The 26,893-nt window shown below is 40.2% G+C and overlaps 1 protein-coding gene and 1 long non-coding RNA gene across 2 annotated transcripts in view; both read right to left on the bottom strand.

The window, feature by feature from the left end:
- LOC148347266 (uncharacterized) overlaps positions 1-26,893 on the bottom strand; it is a 346,298-nt gene that overhangs the window by 301,890 nt on the left and 17,515 nt on the right. The gene's annotated exons all lie outside the window — the stretch shown is intronic.
- Positions 19,660-26,019, bottom strand: LOC148347274 (ADP-ribosylation factor-like protein 4D). Its single transcript, XM_088323001.1, has 2 exons — positions 24,992-26,019; positions 19,660-22,105 (listed from the first exon to the last, which is right to left on the bottom strand). The coding sequence occupies exon 2, from the start codon at positions 22,023-22,025 to the stop codon at positions 21,420-21,422; it is 606 nt and encodes a 201-aa protein (XP_088179127.1). The 5' UTR covers positions 22,026-22,105; positions 24,992-26,019; the 3' UTR covers positions 19,660-21,419.

A 26,893-nucleotide genomic window follows, 5' to 3' on the forward strand; every position in this document is an offset into this window, starting at 1 on the left:
AGTCAGCCACAAAGGGGCGACAGTGTTTCGTTAATGGTGGTCACTTCAGTGCGGAATGAGAAAATAAGTTAAAAAGCAATAAAATATAAATTGCCTAATTTCTTTTAATCAAAACACCAACCAGGTAACATTTACCAGAATGTACAGATCTGTCTTAGGTCTTTGCTCATAAATCTCACAAGTTATACAGTTTCCTGCAGTTGCATTTAATAAATAACTGATGTTTGAATAAAGTCACTTTAAAAATCGCTTGAATATTACGGCCAGGAACATGCTTAAATTTTGGGTGAAGTGATGAAAATTCCTGAAATTGTTGCCATTGCCATGTTTCTTGGCCGTCTGACTCTACGGACCACGCAATAAATGAAGATATCTTTGTTACAAGGTTCGTATGGGTACATGAGATCCTTAAAATCGCTTGAATATTACGATCAGGAACATGCTTAAATTTTGGGTGAAGTGATGAAAATTCCTGAAATTGTAGCCATTGCCATGTTTCTTGGCTTTCTGACTCTGAAATCCACGCAATAAATGAAGAAAAAAAATGTAAAAGTGCCCAAAAATGACGCCAACACGCCTGCTCTGGGGGCCTGTCAATACGGTGTTGTCATTCACCGCCTCCTACTGGTCGCACACCGAAACTACAAGTAGACAGATTTCCATGTTCTCTCTACAAAATGCTATTTTTAAAGGAAATCTTTTAAACACTAAATTTGTCTCTAAATTATTAAAATGAATCCATAGTTGAAATTCCTCGTTTTGTTGCAGACAGGCTCTTGTATACATAACGTGTTACATTTTTTTTAAGTTTTTGGGCACATAAAATAATCAGTTGTTTATGTCTGTGCAGCCCTTTGAAACTCCTTGTGATAAAGGGCTATACAAATAAACATGACTTGACTTGACTTGACTACTCAAAATACATCAGTTTTTGTGTTTCCATGGAAACGTGATGCAGAGCAGCACCATGGCAACAACAAATGAGCGAGCAGTCAGTAGACTGAAAACTTGTCAAACTGTCTGTTAGCTGACATTACATTATATCTTAGCATCCCAGTGAAACCAGAGAGGCCTCCTGATGATCCAGTAAAGTACAACAAAAATGAATTAGTTTTAAATTATCAGTAGGGTTGGGGATCAATGACACCTCGTGTCCCATGTGGCTGATAAGCATTGATTCGATACATTTTTTATTGACATTTTACATCCTCATCCCACATACACGCTGTTTAGTTGGAACTGGACCACCTGAATCCGCCTGTAAATCAGCTCATGGTGACATGAGGGGGGCTGAAGTTCTACCAAATGCACAAATTCAATCGGTATCCAACTGCAAGCAAGGCTTGGCACCAAAATGTCATTTTGTGTGGCCCACTACAGTACTTAAAAACATTTATTTTGCTTATCAAATGTATTGGTTTTATTTGTGGAATTCAAAAAATAAACCCCACACTCCTATTGTTGTGTGCGACCAGTCTTTTGGTTCTCCCTCCCTTCCGTACATATTAGTTTTATTGATTAATCAACAGGTTATGTCTCAGTCAAAAAACAATTTGTTACTTGTAAAAGTTTCTTCCTTTTTCTCTAGATGTCAGGGGTGTGTCCCATAAATGTGAAAGAACGGAATGCATTTACAGAAAAATAATCTGTTTCGGATAGTGTAGGCCTTAGAAACAGAACATCAAAGTTTACTAGAATCTTCATTATTCAAAAAGATCAAAGCTTGTCTAACACATCCTCGACAACACATCCCTGCTAACTAATGTTGAAACACTACTTGGATCTATGAAAGAAACAGGATGCCAGGTGTGTGGGAACACAAACTAGCTTGCGCTGAACAACACATGAAAAGTGAGACACCATGTTTTATAGTGGAATACCAACTGGTTCCAAATGAGCAAAGCACAAAAACAATAGCACGCAGGGAGCATACTAAAGCGTTAAAAGAACAACTACATAATGTTCCAACAACCAGATCTAACAGATCAAATCATGAAATAAAGAAACCACAAAAATATACCCACATGTGGACAAATAAATAATTGGAGTGCCATGACAACATAGCCATGAGATATTAGGCCGGCACAATACCTGTAACTCAAAAAAACATGAAATAAAGACACCACAAAAAACATACCCACACGTGGACAAAACAATAATTACAGTGCCATGACAAAGAGACCATGACAAATTAGGCCTAGCTGTAACTGAACAAAACATGATAGACGGACAGTGCTGGATATAGTGGAATAATAAGTAGTGCTAACCAAACCAAACACAGTATAAAGAGGACACAGGGAGCATACTCATTATGGATAGAACACCTACATAATGTTCCAATACCAAACAGCTCTAACAGAACAACACATTAAAGTAGGACAACACAGAATACTTTGGGACACTAGCTCTAACTCTCGAAAACATGAAAGAAACATGACATGGGAGAAACATGGCGAGATTGCCATGACGGAGAGACCATAAAAAAACAAATTTACTGAAGTAAAGGCATGACGGTAAAAAGTACAGAACATGACACTACATTTCCTTTTTTTTTTAGTAAGCATGAATCGTTATTTCTCCAACACTGCTAGTCATAGAAAAAACAAATTCCAGGCCCCCAAACCCCCAGGCCACAGCTTGGCAACCTCTTTCATTGAAAATCCACATAAAGCGGAAAGAATGATGCTCTGAATAAAGCCCAAATGGATGGAGTCTATTTATCTTTGCTGCATTCATCAACGAAACACGCTTAAGCCGCCTTTGAGCCAAATAAAACACAGCAAAGTGCAAAAAAAAGATGTCGGGGCGGCAATAGTTGTAACTTAGTACTTTCCGCTTTCATTTCAATGTCACACTGTGTTTACGGCGCCGTTTTAGGACATTCTGGACGACTTCTCCAGATGGTCTCTGCGTGCATGACAAAAGAGCGTGCACGTGTTGCCTTCAAGGCCCTTTTTAGTAGCAGCGTCTTCTTCTTTTTTTATATATACATACGAAGCAGAAAGAAGCCACAGCAATCAACGTGAGCCGCTTTCACTCGGGAGAGCTTTTGTAAGAGTCGATGATTCGTCTTGAGCTTCCACAATGGTCTTTCTCGACGCGAGGTGATGGATACAACCATCTGTGTGGTCGCCCCCATCAGATAGATTTAGCGCTAAGACGCTTCATTAAAGGAGGAACAATCAGGTTTGTGCTAATGCGAGGAGAAAAAGGAGATTATCTAATGAGAAAGGTTTGGATCAATGCCGTCATCCAGTTTTTTTTCTTCTTTTTTTTTTCAAAAATGAAAAACAAAAAAACGAAACAATTTTGTTGCAGTATTAGCTTAACCATGTTTTTATATACAGCAGACCCCTAGGATAAGACATGAATCCATTCTGAGGTGGAGATTACCAAGGGGCTAGAAACCAATAGTAATTAGCTAATGCCCTCCAAACCCCAGCTACCCCAGATAATAATTGTGTATAACAAGGACCACTTGTGTAATATATATGCATATGATTAAATAACATTATCGATAAACAAACATGTATAGGAAAAACGATATTTACTTTTGTGTGACGTGACTTGAGCTGGTACAGTGGAGTAGCAGGTGGATGCAAAATGGGAAGGAGACGGCAGATTCGAGTTAAAACTGATTTAGAAATGTCCACTTGTGAGGATTGTCACATCTTAATCACTTCCCGTTATTAAAAATTCTAGCGATTGTAGATCGATTGTGTCTGTGCAACTTTGCAAATGTAGAGATCCGTGTTCCTGCTATGAATTTCATGATAATTGCAAATTTCGTTTGCAAATTATGTTTTTGCTTCTCCCTTTAGCATCACTGAAAGCCATCGGAGCTCTAGCCAATAAACACAGTACAAAAAATACAGTATTGTATCACTGACTTGCAACGTTTTCACGAAGCACACAAGATTCTTAACTATATGAAGAGAGAAAATCAGAAATACTGTTGGTCGATAAGGAAGATAGAAATACCTGTTTTTTAATACCTGGGCAAAATTATACACCGTACATTTATTTTATATAAGAGGCGTGTGGTATACAATTATACAACATACAAAAGCTTAGCTAGAATATCGCAGTTATAATCTAGTCAAAACATTACATTCTCATAGTTGTGGATTTCACAGCTTTGCCCCGCTATTAAAGTACCCAAATAGGAATCTTCAGGATCATCAACAGGCTCAATTGGACCCGAGGAACAGATCCGTTGACAATCGGACGGAGGTCGGTGCAAACTGTCGGGTCGGGCTGGCGTCACGTTTGTGCAACCTTGACAAGAGCTGAGCTGAGTGCCTGCTAGCGTTGCGCTATCTTTAGCTTTTGTTCAAGCTTTTAGCGCTGGCCTTCTCCCCCTCGTCCTCCTCTTCTGCCCACTCACGGCAAATATACACGCTGATGCATGCTTGCACATGACCGACTCGTATATGCACGTTGCACGAGTGTTACCGGGCAGATTAGAGGAGGGCAACCTACTTTGAGGATGAAAACGTGAGCTGGGTGTTTTGAGTTGAATGATTCAGTCGCTCAGCGTCTTCCTTCTCGTTTTGGGGGTAGTCCCAGCAGCTTTTCACACAGCATATAAAACTGCAGTGAAATGCAGCGTTAGTAAATCCTTCAAGGTTTGCGTAACGTCATGTATGCGAGTACCAGTCGCCAAATGCCCAAGTAGATTTCCGTGGTCCTTAAGAATAACTGATCAAACTTCTCGGCTAATCGTGTTAAATGTGGTCGTGCCGAGGGTCAAACAAAAGCTTTGATCATAATCGGATCAGCACGTGGTATGTTGTCACATTTATGAAACAGTTTTAGCAGAGGAAAAGCGGGATTTGACCACTTAATTTGGCTATTTATAGAAGTGCAACGATAAAGCTTCCCTCTCAAGCCCTATAAAGACTGTGCAACTCAAGTGTCATGGAAATACTTTTTCACAATTCCGTCAGTCAAGTAACCCGGTCAGATGATGTACAGTGGCTTGCAAAACTGATTGCCCCCCTTGAACTTTGTGACCTTTTGCCACATTTCAGACTTCAAACATATAGATATAAAACTGTAATTTCTTGTGAAGCATAAGTGTGACACAATCATGAAGTGGAACACACTTTATTGGATATTTTAAACTTTTTTAACAAGTAAAACACGAAAAGGTTGGTGTGCAAAATTATTCAGCCCCTTAACTTTCAGTGCAGCAAACTCTGTCCAGAAGTTCAGTGAGGATCTCTGAATAATTCAATGTTGATCTAAATGACTGACGATGATAAATGGAATCCACCTGTCAAGTCTCTATATATAATTGCACCCGCACTGTGATAGTCTCAGAGGTCTGTTTAAAGCGCAGAGAGCATCATGAAGAACGAGGAATACACCGGGCAGGTACGAGATACTGTTGTGGAAAAGTTTAATGATGGATTTGGATACAAAAAGATTCCCCAAGCTTTAAACATTTCAAGGAGAAATGCGCAAGCAATAATATTGAAATGGAAGGAGTATCAGACCACTGCAAATCTACCAAGATCGGGCCACCCCCTAAACCTTCAGCTCATACAAGGAGAAAACTGATCAGATATGCAGCCAAGAGGCCCATGATCACTCTGGGTGAACTGCAGAGGTCTACAGCGGAGGTGGGAGAATCAGTCCATAGGACAACAATCATTCGTATGCTGCACAAATCTGGCTTTTATGGGAGGGTGGCAAAAAGGAAGCCATTTCTTAAAGATATCCATAAAAAGTGTCGTTTGAAGTTTGCCACAAGCCACCTGGGAAACACACCAAACATGTGGAAGAAGGTGCTCTGGTCAGATGAGACCAAAATTGAACTTTTTTGCAACAATACGAGACGTGATGTTTAGCGTAAAAGTAGCTCAGCTCATCACCTTTAACACACCATCCCCACAGTTAAACATGGTGGTGGCAGCATCACGGTTTGGGCCTGCTTTTCTTCAGCAGGGACAGGGAAGATGGTTAAAATTGATGGGAAGATGGATGGAGCCAAATACAGGACCATTCTGGAAGAAAACCTGATGGACAGAGATTTGTCTTCCAACAAGACAATGATCCAAAACCTAAAGCAAAAGGTATCATGGAATGGTTCACCAAAAAAATATATCAAGGTGTTAGAATGTCCAAATCAAAGTCCAGACCTCAATCCAATTGAGAATCTGTGGAAAGAACTGAAAACGGCTGTTCACAAACGCTTTCCATCCAACCTCACTGAGCTCGAGCTGTTTTGCAAAGAGGAATGGGCAAAAATATCAGTTTCTCAATGTGCAAAACTGATAGAGACATACCCTGAGCGACTTGCAGCTGTAATCGCAGCAAAAAGTGGCGCTACAAAGTATTAACTCAATGGGGCTGAATAATTTTGCAAACCCAATTTTTGGTTTTTTATTTGTTAAAAAAGTTTCAAATATCCAATAAAGTCGGTTCCACTTAATAATGGTGTCCCACTTATTGTTGATTCTTCACAAGAAATTACAGTTTTATATCTTTATATTTGAAGTCTGAAATGTGGCAAAAGGTCACAAAGTTCAAGGGGGCCAAATAGTTTCGCAAGCAACTGTATGTGTGTCAGAAGTTGCTACACGCAGTCACATGTTAATGAATACTTTATCGAACGTTGATGGTAAATAAAACTCATCAACACCAATATTTTCTCTTAAAACTCAGGATAGGAAGTGCTCTGACCCGCAGTATGCTCTCATTCTACAGAGGCATTAAGAGCATTCTGACCAGCGGCATCACCGTGTGGTGTGGCGCCTCCACCGTGTCTTGCCGAAAGACTGCAGTGCTTGAAAACAGTGGAAACGATCATTAGGTGTTCTCCTAGACATGTACAACTCCCACCTCACCCGCAAAGCTACCAGGATTGGAGGTGACCCCCCCCCCATCCATCTCATAGTCTCTTCAACCTGCTGCTGTCAGGGAAAAGACTTCTGAGTCTCGGAGACAGAACCGGCAGGCTCAAGGACAGCTTCTTTTATCAGGATTTCAGGACTCTGAACTCTCTTACTGCCCAACTCCCTCCAATCCATTTGCCTTCTATTTAGATTCTGGTTATACTTTGCATATTTCTTAATTCTAAAGTTTTTTTAATTTTACATGCATAAGTTTTTTTTTTCTTTTTTTTACTTTTGCTGTCATTTGTTATTTGTATTGTTTATTGCATTTTTACATGTGGGGAAGGGGGGACATTTTATCTGTGCTGGATGTTCTGGATACAGCATATTTGTCAATAGAATTTGAAGTAGTACATAATGTCATGTCCTGCACGGTCGTCATGGCACCCAGCTGATCCCGCCCCATGACATCGGCTGAGACACATTGACTTGATTGCGTGTGGGATACTTAAGCGCTCCTTTTGGGACTGCCCGTTGCCAGACCATTGCTTAACTTGAGGAAAAACCTGTTCTTGCCCGTTCGTTCTGAGTAAATGCCTAGTTTGAATTTTTGATTGCCTTTAAGCCTGTTTTGTTTTGTCTTTGGTCCCTGCATGTTGGACAACTTTTATTTTCTAAATTAGAAGTGACAGATCGTACACGCAAAATGAGTTTACACTTCCTGCCTCCTGGTCCGTTCCTTGACACATAAAATGTAGCAATATTTAAAATAAATATCTATACAATACATCAAAATGAACAGCCTTTTTGTTTTAATCAATGACTGCAGGCTGCTGTCCTAAGTATAAACTATGGAATATTATTAGAACAAAAAGTGTACTTGAAAATAACAGCACCAGTATGTGTAAGCAATATTGATGCAAAACATTGTGGAATATGTTGTGATTTGGTTGTGGTGACGATGGACCCATGTGGAGGGGGCAGGAACTGCAGGTAGTGGGGCTCAAAACAAGGACGCTATTTAATAATAAAATCAGGACCTAAGTACCAAACAATTGGGCACAAAACAACAAACAAAAAACAGAAACAAAATACAAAATCTGGAACCGAAAAATGCAAGGAGCTCAGTAACAAAGAAACCAGAGATAAACAAACCTTACAGGGTGGTGAAATATTACCCAAGGAAGATGTCAGAACTCAAAAGGTTTCAGGATGATTAGGCCCAGGTGCGACCAGTTCAAAACACCAGTTGGGGCACTCTGGGTGTGGGAGGCATGCTAGAACCTAACTCAAAAAATAAAGTTGTCAGTCCAACAAGGTCTGTTGTTGCTGTTCTTCTTGTTTATTGTTTTGGGCCTCCTGTGGTAAAAAATAAATATAATATAATATCTCATCTCATTAGCTGCACCGCTTATCCTCAGTAGGGTCGCGGGCAGTGGGCAGGGGACACTCTGAACTGGTTGCCAGCCAATCGCAGATAATATAATATAAATATAATAGATAAAATATGACGATATACACAATAGTAAGTAAAGTACAACTAATTTTTAAAAGAAAATGTTTTTGGGTGCCAGATTTGTTCCCATAGTCACTTTGTGTGTCTACTAAAGAATAATACGGATAAAATACTACATAGAAACGACAAAATTACTACAAAACTCAACATCGAGGGACCTGATTATTTTGCTCTGATTCTGAAAAGAAAGAAAATACCAAAATACTACAATGGTAATAGTGATTAATTTAAGATATCTTAACTCTTACTGTAGTCTATCTATCTATCTATCTATCTATCTATCTATCTATCTATCTATCTATCTATCTATCTATCTATCTATCTATCTATCTATCTATCTATCTATCTATCTATCTATCTATCTATCTATCTATCTATCTATCTATCTATCTATCTATCTATCTATCTATCTATCTATCTATCTATCTATCTATCTATCTATCTATCTATCTATCTATCTATCTATCTATCTATCTATCTATCTATCTATCTAGCTATCTATCTATCTATCTAGCTATCTATCTACCCTGGTCATGTCACTCGAGAGGGGTGACCGACAGCAAGACAAACACATACAAAAAAAGAAAATGAAAAAAGTGAAAAAGTAGCAAAAAACACACGCAAAATGCTGTGGACCATGGCCAACCCAAATGCCCAAACTCAGAAACATCAAGATCAGTCTGAAACAAGATTTATTCTATCTATCTACCTTGGTCATATCCCTCAAGAGGGGTGACCAACAGCAAGACAAACGTATACAATAACAAAGAAAATAAAAGGGGAAAAAATTGCAAAAAAAAACACACACAAACATTTTTGGACCATGGCCAACCCAATTGCCCAAACACCTCAACAAGTTAAGCACGTCTACACCCAAGTCGGTCATGCTTTCGTCCCTCCAGATGAAACGGGACACGAGAAAGCGGCCGTTTCACTCGGGTCAGGGAGACACAACACACTTCTGTTCAACAGCAGGGCCCGACAGCTTTCACTGGTTTACCCCTGCTGCATCATACGGGTTCCTTGCCCATCCCTTCGAACGCCTCTCAACATCCCACTATCCTTTTACAACACCTCTCCACACATTACTGTAGTTTTTTACTAAAATGAATACATTTGAGTGGCTTTTCACCATTCCCATACCCAGGGTTGGGTAGGGTTACTTTGACTTGATTAGTTTCAATTACTTTTGGATTACTCCAATACCAAATATGCTAATAAAAGACAAAAGAAACTAAATATGAATACAATGATGACTCACAGCACGTGGTAAGCTTTCTCTCCTGGCTTTGATCTATTTGATCTCCGGCAAAACGAACATAAAATGTGACAGAAACAACATGAAAATAAATCCAAACAGCTTGCCAACATCATTTTTGCCATTCCATGTGTTCCGTTACTCCCCAAGCCTGCACAAAATTTAGTCATTTTATTCATATTTAGTTTCTTTTGTCTTTTATTAGCATATTTGGTATTGGAGTAATCCAAAAGTAATTGAAAGTAATCAAGTTAAAGTAACCCTACCCAACCGTACACATGCCCAATAAGATGCCTTTATTTTATTATTATTATTTCTAAAAGCAAGGAGGGAGAACTTTTCTTTCCATTATAAAATTTCATCCACTCAACGTAAAGGAAACGGGGGGAAAAGCAGACTTGTCATTGCACCTGTAATTGTAGATCTGCTCTTGCAGGTTCCTCCTCCACTGCAGCATCTGAGGCTGTCAAGGGAGTTCATGTCATGTTTGCCCCGAGCAGCAACCTACTGCCAGGCAACCGAACGCCTCCCGTCTGCCTCACCGAGACGGGCAGCGGTGATGGGAAAATATTGCTTTTGCTCGGCGGCTGAAGGAGATTATATCCTGATAAGTGATGATGCATTTTCCTCCCACGCCGCCAGATAACAAAGGCATAATTGTAATGCTCCTTGGAAGAGCTGAAAGGGAGAAAAAAAACAAAGTGACGTTTGCCTAAAAAGTGCAGGGTGACCTTGAAAGAATGACAGTTTTTACCTTCACAGTTCTCTGAGTTTAATAAGTTCCCGGTGAGAGAGACCTGGAGGCTGTTTTTGCCACAGATCATTGGAGGCAACATAAGGAGGATTAGAATAAAGGCCACAAGGGCGCATTGCAGTCATCTGCATGCACTCTTTTCCCAAATGTTATTAAAGTCATGGATGCAAGCGGGTGCTCCCTCAGTGCTCTCGGATTTAGGTCTTTTTGTTCTGATGCCACTGGTTCAATCTGTGGTCACTCATAATATTTTTTTAGGGGGTTAAGCCACAGATTGCCTGCAGTTAAATTGTATCTGCAACATTATTTGCAAAGAGGTTTTAATTCTATAGTTGTGATTTTTTTAAGCCAAATAATAAGTTTCTGTTCAAGGATATTAGAAAAGTAATTTATTTTTTTTCAGAAAATAATTTTATGGGATTTATTTAAATTTGTACCTTGAAAAACATTTTCAAAAACAAAAATGTACGGCAAAAAACATCTTCTAAACAGCGAAAATTCCCAAGAATTTTCCTAAAAGAGTGACTATGAAATTATGATTTTAAAATCATTGACTATGAATACTTTATTTTTATCGAAAATCTCGTATCACGTATCCAGTGGAGTGTCCTCACAAAGAGTACACTCCTGTCAATGTCTTTCATTCATTCATTTTCTGCACCACTTATCCTCAGTAGGGTCGCGGGGGTGCTGGAGCCCATACCAGCTATCTTTGGACAGTGGGCAGGGGACCCCCTGAACTGGTTGCCAGCTAATCGCAGGGTACAAAGAGACAGACAACTCACTCAGTCATTCGCACCCAGGGACAATTTGGACCGGCCAAACAAACTGACATGCATGTTTTTGGAATGTGGGGTGAAACCTGAGTGCCTGGAGGAAACCCACGCAAGCACGGGGAGAACATACAATCTCCACATAGGAAGGTTCGATCTCATGACCTCAAAACTGTGCCGCACATGTGCTAACCACTGCTCTGCTGTGCTGCACCTGTTAATGCCCTAGTAAGACAAAATTCGTCATCTTTCCCTGACTGTCCTTTAAAAAGTTTACTGCAGAGGACCTAGTCCAAACACAAACAGTGCCATCCAGGATACAAAAACAAACAGAAAGAATAGGACAAACAATGAGGCCACTGTGGTCGCCTCATTTGGGTGATCAAGCCCCAAATACCAGATCTGCTCCGCATGAGTTCCTCTTCAGAACCTGGAGCACATGAGACGGAATAACCCAGAGACAGGATGTGACTGTGATTAATCAGTTATTAATGACTTGCTGAACCAAATTGCCCAAGGCAATCGATGTGTTTGATCCCATGGCTAAAGCATTGGTCACTGGCTTTGTTTGGAAAACATGACATTATTATGGGTACACCCAAATGTAGGGAAGCATAACCTGAGGATGGGCTGCTTGAAAAAAGAGATGACATTTCATAGCAAAATACAGGAACAAATTAAAAAAACAAGTGGCCGATTAAACTATCAAACTAGAAAACAAAGGCCAAAGCTGACATAGAACTGGATTACAGGATGGAAGTGGCTATAACCCGACCCTGTTTGCAGTCCCAGCAGTCCTTATAAAGCACATGTGTCAAATTCCCGGCCCGCGGGCCACGTCCGGCCCGCCGTGTAATCATATCCGGCCCGCAAGACCATTTTACATTATTGTTATTAATGGCCCGTCAATATGATTCAGATTCAGATTCAGATTCAGATCTACTTTATTGTCATTCTAGTACACGTGTATACAGAACGAAATGTCGATACATCTGACCCGCACAGTTTCCTCGAATGTACAGATATAAGTAAAAGTTGTATTGTATTATGGCTACGTATAGTATTTTACCATACCATAGTGCCGATAGTGCAAGAGGAGTAGCTAACCAGATGAGCAAAATGGGCATTCAGGTTAACAAGTCAGGTAAACAGTAACATTAACACTGTAACAATAACGCTGTAAGTACAATAGTGCCGAGAGCAAATGTGCAAGGAGTGGCAAGCTATAAAGAACTGCCAGTAGTGCAAAAAGTCAGATTAGCAGCCGTTAAGATTTAGGTTAACTATATGTTAGATTGACCATTTAACAGTCTAATGGCCAGGGGGACTAGACTACTGCGGAACCTGGTGGTCCTGCACCGCACACTGCAGTACCTCTTCCCAGAGGCTAGCAGAGTGAACAGTCCATGATGGGGGTGAGAGGGGTCCCCGATAATGTTCTTAGCATGGGATAGGCAGCGCTTCTGGCCAATGTCCTGAATGGAGGGAAGTGTAGTCCCGATTATTTTCTCTGCTGTCCTCGTTACCCTCCTCACACTACCCCAGTCGGTAGCGCTGCAGCCTCCACACCACACAGAGATACAGCTGGTCAGGATACTCTCTATGGTGCCCCTGTAGAATGTGATGAGGGAGGGTGGGGGCAGGTGGGCTCTCCTCATCCTCCGCAGGAAGTACAGGCGCTGCTGTGCCCTCTTAACCAGTGATGCAGTGTTCACGGACCAGGTGAGTTTGTTTGTAATGTGCACCCCTAGGAACTTGATACTGCTGACAACCTCCACAGCACAACAACGCCGTCTCATCCCTGGACATCATATTCTGACGTTTTAGTCACTCGTACCTATTCCTTCATATATGACGTTGACTAAACTATATACCAGGGGTCGGGAACCTTTATGGCTCTTTCTATGAGTACCTATGGCTCAGAGACAAATTGAATTGCATGCAAATTTTTTCCATTTTGTTCAAAACTTCAGCCATTAATCCTGTTCAGATACACGCAAAGCCAAAACAAAGCTGAATTATTAAGCAGTACTTTTCGGAATATATAGGGCACGTTGTCACTATGATTTACAGTCAAGTTGTCACAACGCTAAAGAATCCTTTATATAAAAGCTCACTATATAATCAGTGTTCTGTGTTGAGATTCTTTTTGATGAATCCACGGAACAAATTGTAAATACGCCAAAACACGGGAAGATAACTTAAAGTTATTTGATTGGGTGAGTGGGAGGAATGGGTGGAGCCATGCAAAAAGTGCAAGCACTCCCTCCCATCTCTCGCCCTACTCCGTCTGCGCCAAAGGTAAGCACATCAGGCTCCCTGTTCTCAGAATGTTGTGACGTTTTTACAAAATAACTGCTTGCATCTGGTTTTGGAACCAATATGTTTGAAAAAAAGGGTCAAAATGAGTTTAACCGATCTTGAGTAATTGCAAGAAAGAGACAAGTTTAAAGTAGTATGTTTGTTGATTTTGGGACACGGGCTCTGGCATTATTCTCTTTTCATAATTTGTATCAAATCATCAAAAATAAATGTGGTGAAGACTAAGCTTTTGAGTCATAAGGGCAAAGAAAACGTAATGATTAGAATTGTTATTTCTGAAAAATACATGTTTTATGTATATTTCCAGGTTTTGTAGTATTTTCATAGTTCTACTTTTGACAGGAAATATATTAAGGAGAGCAAAATCTTGTGGGATATTTAAGGTTTTTTTAAATATATACATTGACATAGGAGCAAAGGAATTTGAATGTTATTTTAATGTTAAGTTGTTTAAGTTAAGTTCTAAGTTGTATAATTTAACAAGATATTTTTATTTAGAGCAAAATAATAAATACTCTATAAGTGATTTAGGGTTTAAGTTTAATATTCTTGTCTGTTTTTATTCATATTTATGTTCCAAAAACATTCAGTTTAAGTGTGTTCAATAAATGTCTATCCTGGTTGGCCCGCGACCTTAAGTGTGTTTTGAATTTTGGCCCCTTGTGCAATTGAGTTTGACATCTCTGTTGTAAAGGGTCAAGGTAATCACTACCTGGTGTGGAGGGATTAGGTAAAGCTGTGTCCAGTTCCACACCGGGTTAGCTCCCATTGGAGGAAAGTCGTGTGCCAGAACCTGTTATATGGTTTTGGGACCTGGGAAAGTTAATTTAGTCAGACTCAGATAGATGACAGTAGGCCTAAAAGCTTTCCTGAGGGAGACAGGGATTACAATCATGATTTATGTAACCGTTTCAGCTGAGTAAAAAACAATAAATGCATTGAAAGTGTCACGGACCAGAAAAAGACACAGGACCCAATAGTGCTCGTTTTCTCAGTTTTTATTGATAAGGAAGGAGAGCAGGGCTTGCTTCCACGATCCGATGGTTGACGGACAAGGGTAGCAGGAGACGCGGAAGTGGCACTTCCGTGTCGAGCGAGGAGGGTCGAAGACAGGCAGGATATACAAGTCGTTAGCCAGGAATGGAGAGCAAGGGCGGTGTCAAGTTCGGAAACAAGGTCCGCAACAGGAGTCAGGCAGGTAGCGGAGCAAAACAGGTCGGATAATGGGAAGGCAGAGTGGGGCAGAGTCAGGTCCGGAAACAGGTTGGCAATGAGGATCAGGCAGAGAAAAACAGGGCAGGAACAGAGTCTGACGTAAGAGCTTGCCGAGCTAGGAGCAACGGTTTACATAACGATCTGACAGGGATCTCTTGGAAGTTGGGGGTTTAAAAAGAGTTCATCAGCCAATCAGCTCTCAGAGCTGTTGGCGCCAATTAAGCAATCGCAGGTGCTCTGAATCGGCAATCATGACAGAAAGTTCATAAATCAATTTAGGTAGGTGACAACACACTGAATACCAATAACACTTTTCAATGAATGAATTTTGAATACCATAAAAAGAAATCGTCTCAATCATAATTCAAATCGTTCAAATAGCCGTGGAAAATCATACACAGTCCCTGTTGAAACCATTTGACTCGGACGCTCAGGCAGCTGTCCCCACATCCAGCCAACAACCACAAAACCCTCTCAGCTGGGGTGCCTCCTTCTACCACAGTTCAGATCAGGCTCTTCCAGGGAGGGAACTAGTGTCAACAAACTCCACGCGCAAAGACTGCGCAGGAATTGGCTTATGTGGTATCGGGGATTTGGCGAGGGTACCAAAGCCCCAAAATGAATCTTTATGAAGAGTTTTTATCCAAACCACAACCCAATGGATGTCTTGCTTTTGGCCCCTTTGACGTCAATCCACAGATTTAACTGGTTCCAAACCAAAAAGCAGGACCAGATGTTTCAAAATGTGTCATTTATGAGTTCATAGTATATTTGACTCATCATACACCCAGTACAAGGACAAAAGATGAGGTCATTCCTGAAGCGTCAGCACCTGCCGCTGGACAAGAGATGAGTTTTCTTTGGAGAACATTAGGTTCACGGACTAAAAATATTTTTGAAGTTATATTTTCGAGCATGAATTAAGAAAATGCATAGGAGTTGAAGCCATATGTCACCAGGAGGTGAAGGGGACGTCGCACTAAAGTCACTGCAGCATCCAGCTGGATAAAAAACCGCATTAAAGTCGAGCTCTGCTCCTCTTCCCCTCCCCGACGCTCCAATCAGGCGTACTCGCCACTTAAATGGAGGCCAAGTGGCAGCTTTACGATCTATGAAGATAAAAGATGCCCCGCCTGATCCAGCCCCCCTACAAACATTCGCCAATTTTCGGCAACGGTGACCTTCCACACCCTGACAGGTCTGAGAAATTTGAAATGGACCCTCCCAACGAGGACAGTGAATACAAACGAAAGGGTCAACAGATCCCATGACCCTGGTATTGATCATCCTGACTTACTGCCCCCTCAGTAACCTCCGTCGGATCGGACATGCTGCCACAAAAGCAATCCGACCCCTTTATCACCCTTCGGAGACTGATGAAGTCAGGTTGCCAGGGTGATAGAAAATTACGTCCTTGTCTGATTCGGGGGTGTTAAGAGGTGCAGAGGTTTGTTTGTCATGAAGTAGACCCTGAGTATGATCACACAAAAGGCTATGGGGTCTGTTTTTTTACAGAACGTAGAATAAAGAAAATCCAGATTCAGCTGAATAACCCTCCCTCAGTACTTCTGTTTTCCTGAAATAATCCCATTATTTAATAATGATTAGTGTATTCTGCTTACTTACAAAATATAATGGAGTTCTGTTTTTACTAGGTTCCAGATCACGGAATGTTGTAATGGTCATCCGTGCAACCCTTTGAGACGTTATGTGATTATGGGATATACAAAAAAATCTACTTGACTTGATCATTGGACACTTGCAAAGGTTGGGATTCCTGGGTTGTTCCTTACTTTGACTGTTATTGCTCACTGTTGTCATTTTGACTAGCATGCACTGTTACAATACATTATTGTAACTATTGGCCAATAATGTTACTGTTCTTTGATGTCCGCAACCTTTAGGAAGGGTCTGCGTTTTGCGACCTAGGATCAGTGTCTGAAATAACGTCTGCATCTTTTACGTCGGGCGTGCAACTTACAAAACGTCTACGCCCGGGTGCCCGACAACTTTTTCAAGAAAAATAAAAACGATTTTTTTTTTTCAAATAAAACCTGTTTTATTCCGTAATTTCGGAATTACGGTTCGTTTGGCAATTTGCATATTCGGCAGCCATTCAGAAGCCTGCATCGAATAACTTCGTGCTTCCGGACTTTCCTGAGCGTTATTAAGTCGTGCATTTGCATATCATTTTCCAAAGTAGACGCACAGAGAACACAAAAAAAAAATGGATAGGTGGTTAGGAATCAAGCCAAACCTCAGCCCCAGAAGAAAGATTCTGAAGAAGCTAACAAGATTTATGACGGTACAAAACGTAAAAAGCATCGTGTAATAAGGAGTTCACGTGGCTTGTAGCAGCCGACGCAACGCAAAAATTGCGTGGATGAAGATGAGTAAATACAGGTACATACTGATGGCAGATGGAAAACAGCGATGTCATATACATGCAATTAGTGTTATGTGTAGATTTATAATAAACTTAATTTTAAAGTGTTGTTCTGTTATATATTCCTATTATCAATCCTTAATACTTTGCAACAATGGTTTTTTGTCCTGGTGTCCGGTAACTTTTTGTCATGAGGTTCATACACTACTAGGACATTACATTTTTTTAAAAATGCCCAGTGGAGGACTTATAGGACAGATTAGAGGGTTTTCTGCAGTCCTCTCCTGTTATTATTGTAAATTCAAAGTTTATTGAGGTATTTTCTCCTTATTTTGAGTGTCTTCTAAACTATAAACTTATGAAATAGTTACTTTCAAACAGTTGAAATGTGAATGCCTTTTTTCAGTTTATTTTAAATGTTAAAGTCCGAACTTATAATAGTTTATAGAGTACCCTTAACTTTCAGAATGAACAGGACCTTTTTGGAGAGGTAGGCCAATAAAAGTATGGAACTGAAAACCACATATAATTTGATTTTGCAGCCGAGATCCGAGCAGATCTCTGCTATTGGTCATAGAGCCGATACTCACCTTGACCCCCTGCTGCGGTTCTAGTCAAGGGAGCGAGGTAAGAAACAACAGGGGGCCTGAAAACTAAATATGCAAAAGAAGCACTGGAGCTGCGAAGTAGACGATGATAACTCGGCTCCATCCCTTTACACTCAGCAGGGGAGGAGCCGTGACTGCAACATGGGAAGTCAGATAGTCTCAGAGTGAAGTTAATACATCTGTCTTTAGCTTACACTACATAATTTCAACTCATGATTTCATCACACAGAATTAACCTCACATTGTTCGAGGTACTTGGAGCACAATCTCGCAGTGTGGATTGCGTCTCCTACATTAAACGTCACCAGATATTGGATATGGATGACTCAAAGATAAGGGTCTGTGGTTTGCAATAATCTGTGGTCCGTGCAGCCCTTTGAGACTCCTTGTGATTAAGGGCTATACAAATAAACATGACTTGACTAAACAAGTTCTCTAAGAAATCAAAGTGGCACTACGTGTGGTCCATGATGATTGACACCTCCGCAGTGTCTCGGTTCGCTTCTACTACATTACAATTCTAATAAAGTCAGGAAGCCAGATGTCGTGTGTGGACGACATCCTTGAGAAACTTTTCTGTTTTTTAATGAGCAGGTGGCACAGACGTGGGGGTCACACATAGACAAATTTCCCATGGCAAGTGCAAAGAACCACAAGACACCGCTGTTGTTAACCTCAAGGAGGTATTTTACATATTTTGTCCTTTTGATGTTTTTTTTTAGTTATCATCAAAGAAAAGGCAAATAAGAAACACTCTACGAAGCTGACATTTTACACAGAATGTTGAAACGGGTCAGGGTTCAGAATAAGCACAAAGCTGGAATTTATAAACCATTGCATTTAAAAGATATACACTTTACCTACACTTGAGGTATAATTACATAATATATCACATTGACTCTCATGATAACTCACAATTTTCAACTGTTTATAATCCTGATGTTTTTTAATGCATTTCCGGTGTTGGAATTTAATACTTTACCGGTAATGAGTGCAAAAACGCTTCCCCAGACGTCTCAATTCAATAAAAATAGTATTGGTATTTATATATATATATATATATATATATATATATATATATATATATATATATATATATATATATATATAAAATAAGTATTTTTAAATTTACACCCCTAAACTTGCTGAATGGTGTTGGAAATTAACTATAAAAATGTACCGTTTACCAAATTGTTCGAATTAGTTATCTGATTCCATTAACCAAAAACAACCTACATTCATCCAACAATTATGCACGCTCATTTCTTGAGAGAAAAATGACGAGGAAAGCTGACATTTTCACTCGGGGGCGGAATTTTTTTTTTCCTGACAGAAGAACTAAGTGTACTCAGGTGACGGCCGAAGAAGTGACGTTGGAGTCTGTGTGAAGCCCCCTTCTGAAGTCCTTTAGATTTCTCTTATTGGCCCACGTCTCCCGCAAGATGGCGTCTCGGCTCCTCCCGTGGGCGTGCCAAGCAGTTGTTTGCGCCCAACGATCTCACAACACACTTGATGTCTGGCTTCCCAAAACAACGCCGGGTCGTTCTGCTCAACAACGTCTGGGTGTGCTGATGTGCTATCAGCAGTACGTCCCATCCTGTAAGCATCATCTTCCACCACTTATGCCTGCCCTGAACTTTCACTGCACTAAAGCCCAGTCAGAGAATACCTATTGCATTAAACTCAATACATGTAACTTGTAATCAATCATATAAAATCCTTTATAGTCATATTGGATTGACGCAAAGCGATTGGAAGCCTTGAATGTGAGTGTGTCGATGGGCAGTCAACATAGCATTAATGTTATGATGCCTTAAAAACTGTTATAACTCTACTGAATGAACCTAAAAGCTCACCGTATTAAGTATCAACGATCATGTGTGAACACACATTCGGAAAACATGATCAACTGACAACTGGAGTGGTGTAAACAAAGGAGACAAAACTCTCAACACATGGGTACATGAAAGATGACAATAGATCCATCGTGGTGCTTCCTTTTATTCATTCATCAAGGTTACAAAAACGTACAAGTTCTAGAATCTCTTGGTTGTGTGTTTTCTAATCAAAAATTTTAGACAAGCTTTAGTACATTACAGCAAACACCGCACGGGATGTAGGGAAATGTAATAATTCATGTTCTCTGTGAATCTATTGGTTAGGTCTATAAAAATGTTACAAAGTCAACAGGCCAAGGTCAAAAAATACTTGATTAGCAAAATAGGTAACATTTTTCTTATAGTTATCAATTATTGCAGTATGGAATCCGGTCCGGCAGATGGAAATGGACCTTTTTGTTTTTAGTCATCATCCTGCCATTTAGATTCTTTGTTAAATAAATATTAGAAACGTCTTAAGTGGTTACTAGTGTCAAGTCAAATTAAAATGTAACATTATTTGCTTTGTGAACTACAGATATGCTAACTATGGAAGACAAATGCCATTAAAAATTGGATATTCGCTTATAGTTTGGGCTTTTTTGCCAAAATACCACAAAACTTGAGACATTTTTCTAGTTTCTGTCATGCAAAGATACTTTAATAAGGGAAAACGGGGAAAAAAGTTGTTCCACTATCTGTTATGTGCTAGTCTAAAAACGGCATTTTTATTATTGTTTTTGTGGAAAATGACCTCGTAGTTCCATAGGCTCAACCAATCACGGCTCAGTGTTAGAAAACTGGTGGATTTTCTGGCTTAATCAATATTGTAAAAACCAAATATGTGTTTGGTATGTCGCATTAAAAAAAATAGGATGACTGGAAAGTTATAAAGAAGTAATATGTGCCATTCTGATATGTTCAAGTAACGTAGCGTTTTTATATTTCAATTCCATTTCAAGGGACGTAGTGTAATATTTGACCTCTAGATTTCTCTGCGCTGTCGTGCAACCAAAAACAAGCGCTTAAAAGCAAAAGGAAAAATACAAACTACGAAGACTCACAGGAACCAAAACGCACCATTTTCTCAATATTTTCAGTTTTGGGGGGGTATCCTTAGGAACAAGATGGCGGAAAATCTAGGTGAAGCTTCATGTTATGTAAAGTAAGTATAAATATGAGGTATAAATTAAAATCAGCATTGTTTTTTTTCTCCAATAATGAAGTTTTGAAAGGAGTCCTTAACATTATTGCCAGCAATGTCTTACAGAACTTGCAGAGAGCAGCCTGGACTTAAATCATAGACAGGTTTTTCCAAGTTGCCCTGGGAATTTTTAACTTTTTTACTCACAGCTGCCACCTCTGGCTTGCGTCATTATTGCAGCCTCTGTCATGCTCCTTATAATCCACAAGCAGGTACGTGCATTTCTTAGACCTGCTAGAATAAACCCTTCTTTTTTCATCTTTCTTGGGGTTTTAGTTGGGGTTTGGGCTGTAGTTGAAGCTGGCCTCCTTTTACTTTAACGATTTTCATGCTACGCTAATAAATAGAAACAACAAAAAATGCGGGGAAGAGAATGAGGTCACTTTTTAATTCTGCTAAATAATACACAATGTCCCTTTACACTAACTCTACATTTGCATACCTTTTTCTAGAACAGTTAGTTTCTTAGTTTTAAGTGCAAAATTTAGTAACACGGGTTTATTTATTTTATTCTTACTTTCCATGCCGCTCCAAACGACAACACTACGGTATTAGCCTGAGAATTATTGTCTTTGATATATTAGACCCAAAAAGGGATAAAAGGACGATGTTGTTTCCTGGCTCGATGGTACTGTTGTGCCAGACAGGATCTCGTTCTCTGTCCTCATCTCCTCCTGCCCCTGCCGTGTTTGACCATCTTCCTCCTCTTGAGGATCATGTCGTAGAGTTTCTCCAGGCCCTGCTGCAGGCCGCGGCCATCCACGGCGCTACAGCTGTGCACGTGGTGCAGTGTCCCGGCGCTCAGCTCCTGCACGCCCAGCAGCTTCTCCACCTGGCTGACGGGCAACGCCGTGTCCAGGTCCTGCTTGTTGGCCAGGATCAGCACCGGCACGCCCTGGTTCTCCGAGCTGCGGCTGATCTTGTGCAGCTCCACCTTGGCCTCCTCCATGCGCTCTGTCTCCGAGGCGTCCACCACGAATACCAAACCGTCGGTGCGCCTCGTGTAGGACTTCCACAGCGGCCTGAGCTTCTCCTGGCCGCCCACGTCCCACACGTGGAAGGTGACGGCCCGGGAGCCTCCCACCGACACTTTTACCTTCTCGGTGTTGAAGCCCTTGGTTGGGATGGTCTTCACAAACTCTTTCAGCTTGAGCCGGTAGAGCAGGGAGGTCTTCCCGGCTGAGTCCAGGCCGATCACCACCACGTGCAGGCACTTGAAGGCTGGCAGGAAGGAACCAGGGGGTGCCATGTCGCTCAGGTGGTTACCCATTACTATGCCTCGTTCTCAGGAGGCCTGCTTTGATCCTCCGGGGCTTTTATTAAGTCTGCATGTCAGGAGGAGTCGCCCACCTAATCAAAGCAAAGCAAAATAGAAGCGTTTGCTTATCCTTAGATCCGAGCATCATTTTTTTTTATTTGCATGTCAAAGCAACTACTTTCATTCCCTCCACTTGGTTACATTGTTAGGCTTCCTTTTCTATGAAAAATGCTTTAAATGCTTATAACTAAGGTTTTTATTAAGTACAAAAAAAGAGGTTTCTGATAAAGTCAAAAAGTCTCGATCGGATAAAAAAATTCAGATTCCATGCTTGATGTTAAAATTTTCAAGTTGTTATAATAAAATTAATCATGGCTCCCTATTATAAGTGTGTTGTTAGCAATTGGCCTAAAAAAGGAGACACTTTCCTGATTAACGTTCAAAAATAGTTAAATACGTTGATGTTGGTGGCCGGAGTTAGTGATCATAAACTGCCTCTTTGAAGGGACAATGTGTTATATTTGACCACTAGATGTCACTGTATTCTCAAAGAGAGAGAAAAGAGCCTTATTGCGTCTCATATTTTGCCAAGTCTTTTGTGAAGAAAGAATAAAACAATGAAAAATGAAAAGAAAATAATTAGGAAAAGAAAGAAATGAAATTGGTGAAAACAGAAAGAAAAACGTAGAAAAACAGGAATAAATAAAAAACAACACTGAATGCTAATTTCTTAACCAACGAGTATTTTTTAAACATTGTTTTTATGATACTTCATGTATTTTTAGATGTTATCTAAACCATTTTAATGATGTTTTTTTTACAACTAGCAGGCGCAAAATAATACACACTGTCCCTTTAAACTGCGTTGACTTGAAAATTTCCACTTCATATAAGATTAAGCAGGGCTCTCTTCCATACGTGTGCTGTAAGAAACCAGCTCAAAATGAGACATGTTCAACATTTCTTTTCTTTATAAAATGCGTTAATGATGGCGGTCATGGTTTGGGACTGCAAATGGATCATAAACTGCCTCTTGATATGACCCAGAAACTGGATGACATGTCAAGTCAGCTGTTTTACCACCACAAATTTCCGCAAATAGCTCAAAAGAAAAGTAAACAGAGGCATAGGTCCGGGGGGTTGGCAACCTGCGGCTAAGGAGCCACATGTGGCTCTTCAGCGCTGCGGAGTGGCTCCCTAGCACTTATCCAAAAATGTATACAAATTGAAAAAGAAATAGAGAAAGGAAATATGTTTTCTTTGTTATGGATTCTGTAGGAGGACAAATATGACACAGAGTAACATTTTCCAATACTGTAAAAATGTGTAGACTAAATATTACATTTCAACTCCAGATTTTACTATGTGACTAAGCGACGAAAGGGAAATTAGCTCCTTCGCTTGTTTTCCTCTCTCCAGTCTTTTCTGTTGGAGCCTCGCCCCTTTTAAAGCGGTAGCATCCCAATTTAACGCCGCACTCCTAATTTCAACACAGAATGCACACGAAACTTTCATATTCATTAATATTCTAATAAGGTTAAACTTGAGGAGGTAACCTATAAAAAAATAGTCAAGCGATGCATTGTTCTCCACAGGATTCGCTGTATTAAACCTAGTCATTTTGTAAATAGGCTATTATGGCTTTTATGTTTTTGAGGCTCCTGACAAATGTATTTCCTTTTGTTTTTTTGGGTCCAATATAGCTTTTCCAACATTTTGGTTTGCCGACCCCTGGTATAAGTGTACAGTGGTACTTCTACTTACAAATGTCTCTATATACGAAGATTTCAGGTTATGGAGTAAATTAGCTCTAATTACAAAGGAGTTTCAGGATAGGAAGTAAAACATACAGTTCAGTACGCGATGCTGTTAGCCGCTTCCAAAGTTCCCTGAATGTAAACAAACTGGCTATTGCTTAAAATCTGCCTGGCACCCCAGCATGCTCTTTGTGTCACCATCACAGTTCAGAGTTCAGAGAGGAGGAGAACATAGCCATCATTCAATCAGCCCAAATTAAGGACATTTAGCAAAATTCCATGAAGTCTTGGAATTTGTGGAACGAAATCACCACGAAAAAGTGTTGACAAGTCAAGTGATTGCTACATCTTTTACTACATTTCCGAGGGATTGTCAAAAGCCGGCAAAAGCAGACGTCATTGGATCAGTTTTTCAAGAAATGTGAGGCAAAAAGGTAAACTAATATTTTTATTATTTTCCTTGTCCTTTCTTTTTTGCTTAATGTGCCTCTCATTTTATGTTTATAGTGTGGTAAATCTAATTTAAACACGTTTATGTTCTGATGCTATTTCATGATTTATTAAAAAATATCATACTGTAGTTTTGCGAGGCTTTATAACATTTATTTTGTCATCAGACCTTATAATTTCTGCCAATTCTTTTTTGCTGTAAAGCATATTTGGACTGAAACATTTTCTCTAGAGAATATGTTATTTAGTCACATTAGTTTGGTAAATAAGCTCTATTATTTGTGAGCGTTTTAAATTTCGATTACAAGAAGCGTGTTGCTTTATTTCATTATTTTTCGTGTATATTTGTTGGTCTATCTATGCTAGTAGTGACATAAATGACTTGTCAGCAAATATGGTTCTCTTGCCATGAGTATTTTTGCAACATTTTGAATTCTCTTGACAAACGTTACAGATAAAATAAAGTTAATTGAGATGTTGGCCATCTCATTTGCCAAAATTAAGGCTGCCCATTCTCTAGCGCTCATTTCAACGTACTGGAACAAATGCATCCATCCATGCAGATGGTGATAATGCTTTAATCCCGTTGTTGACATTCTGATTCGTATCAAAAACCCCTCTGCGGCTTGTTTACACTCATTTCAAATCTGCACGGTGCGAACAACATCATGCGCACGCGCAGGAGACTAACATCGAGTTTAAAAATGTATACAAATATGCATTGACGCAAAAAAAAAAACACAAATGCGGCAGATAAATCGAAAAGATTACCTTCAATGAGTTCCGAGTCTCCTCCAAGCCCCTGAACGCATCGCCGAGCAAAAGTGCGACTTGTCAACGTGCACAAGACGGACAAACGGTGTCTTTAAACGCACCCATGGTTCACTTTGACATCAAAAGACGATGAGTTGACCCTCCTCTTGCGGGGGCTCTACCAGCAGTTCTCTGCAGCCCACATCCCGGCCACGAACGCAGACTCTTGAGCCCTGGTGACGTCACCCCCAATCAGAGCAACCGTGATTGAGCGCCTTGGTGCGTCTTCTCGGCAGTCATCTTATTTGAACGCGTCATTTTGGGGTACTTAAATGCATCTTCGGGGGGTGAAATTGCAGATCAATTCGTTGCTGTTGTTTTTTTTTAAGTCTTTTATTTGCTGCTTAAAATTTGCTACACGCAGGTATACTCTAATACTTTGGGACAGATGAGGGCGACATCTAGTGGTTTACCTAGCACGAAATATAAACTTAGAGAAAAAGCCTTCGTGCGTTTTTTAGGGGAAAAAACTGCCACGAAAGCAATGTTTTTCAAAGAAGGGGTCGCACGAAATTGTGAGGACACATGCACAAACAACGTCAACTTGTGGTGATCATTGGAGGAGGAATTTGAATGAATGGAACAGCAGGGAGCTCTCTTTTCTTGGGAAGAAATTCAGGTATGTGTTGATAAGTTCACGGAAAACATTTTACCATTTTTAACTCAAAGGAAAATCATATAAATGGTAAATGGTCTGCATTTATATAAAGCGCTTTACAATGGGCTTCACATCTGCCCATTCACACACACACTCACGCACCAATAGCAGCCATGCAGCCATGCAAGGCGCCTACCTGCTTATTGGGGCATTAGGGATTCAGCGTCTTGCCCAAGGACACTTCGACATATAACACATTTTGCATGTTTAAGGATTTGGGATTACCTTTAAAGTATCAAGCACCGGCCCAGCCCCTCAACTTTAACTGACAGTAAATGTGATGATATCTTGTGTGCAGTGGCGGTTCTACACTACATTACACCATGGGTGAGACCCCCCAACCCCCTTCCCCACCCCAAAAATGCAGAGACACATATTTACCACGAATAAACGATAAAGATATATATTTGTTGATTGCACAAAGGCTTGAATATAAAATATGAATACACACACATAAAAGTAGCATTTACATTTTACTCAAAATCAGTTAAACTCATTTTGACCCTTTTTTTCATACATATTGGTTTCAAATGTGGCCCGCGGGCCGGGAGTTTGACACATGTTTCTTAGATACTGCAATGTTAGGGGGTATTTCCATGGATGTGCATCTTTTCAGACAGCCTGAACTTGATTCTTGGTGTTTGTCCTTCGTCTTCAGGTGCAGACATGCTGGCCAGTTGATGGATTTGTTCAGCAGTCCAACGGCTTTGTCAGAGATGTGCAACCAATTTGAACAGAGGGTTTCCATCTCAGCTGAGCCTTGTTAAAATGGTGTTGTAGACCTAGTGTACATGAAGTATATCAGCTTTTATTATAAATGGATATTTTCAATGCAAACTTTAAGTTCAAACTAATGTCAGGAACTTTAAACGAAAGAACCAATTTCAGCCTGATGTCAAAATACCAGAGATCAAGGTGCAAGCAGAAAAATAAAGTTTTAGATTCCTGTTGACCTATACAATGTCTAAAAAAAACAAACGAACTGAAAACAGATGGCAAGCAGAAAACAGAAGTTGCGGTTTCCTGCTGACCTATACAACGCCTCATAAAAGGCATAAGAATCTTGATTCAAAATGTCAGAGACAGATTATTGGTAATATTCTCCGATTGAGACGTGTATTGTGGTGGTCTCCAGAATATATTCTGCAATAAAAACTTCTCGAAAAGTGATTCATCTCCATTATCTGCACCGCTTATCTTCA

The sequence above is a fragment of the Urocampus carinirostris genome, chromosome 19, assembly GCF_059441175.1.
Source record: "Urocampus carinirostris isolate Australia breed hairy pipefish chromosome 19, RoL_Ucar_1.0, whole genome shotgun sequence".
In the NCBI taxonomy this organism is placed as follows: domain Eukaryota; kingdom Metazoa; phylum Chordata; class Actinopteri; order Syngnathiformes; family Syngnathidae; genus Urocampus; species Urocampus carinirostris.

Excerpts from the sequence above, each read along its gene's own strand:
- LOC148347274 (XM_088323001.1), bottom strand. The coding sequence starts at position 22,025 with ATGGGTAACCACCTGAGCGACATGGCACCCCCTGGTTCCTTCCTGCCA.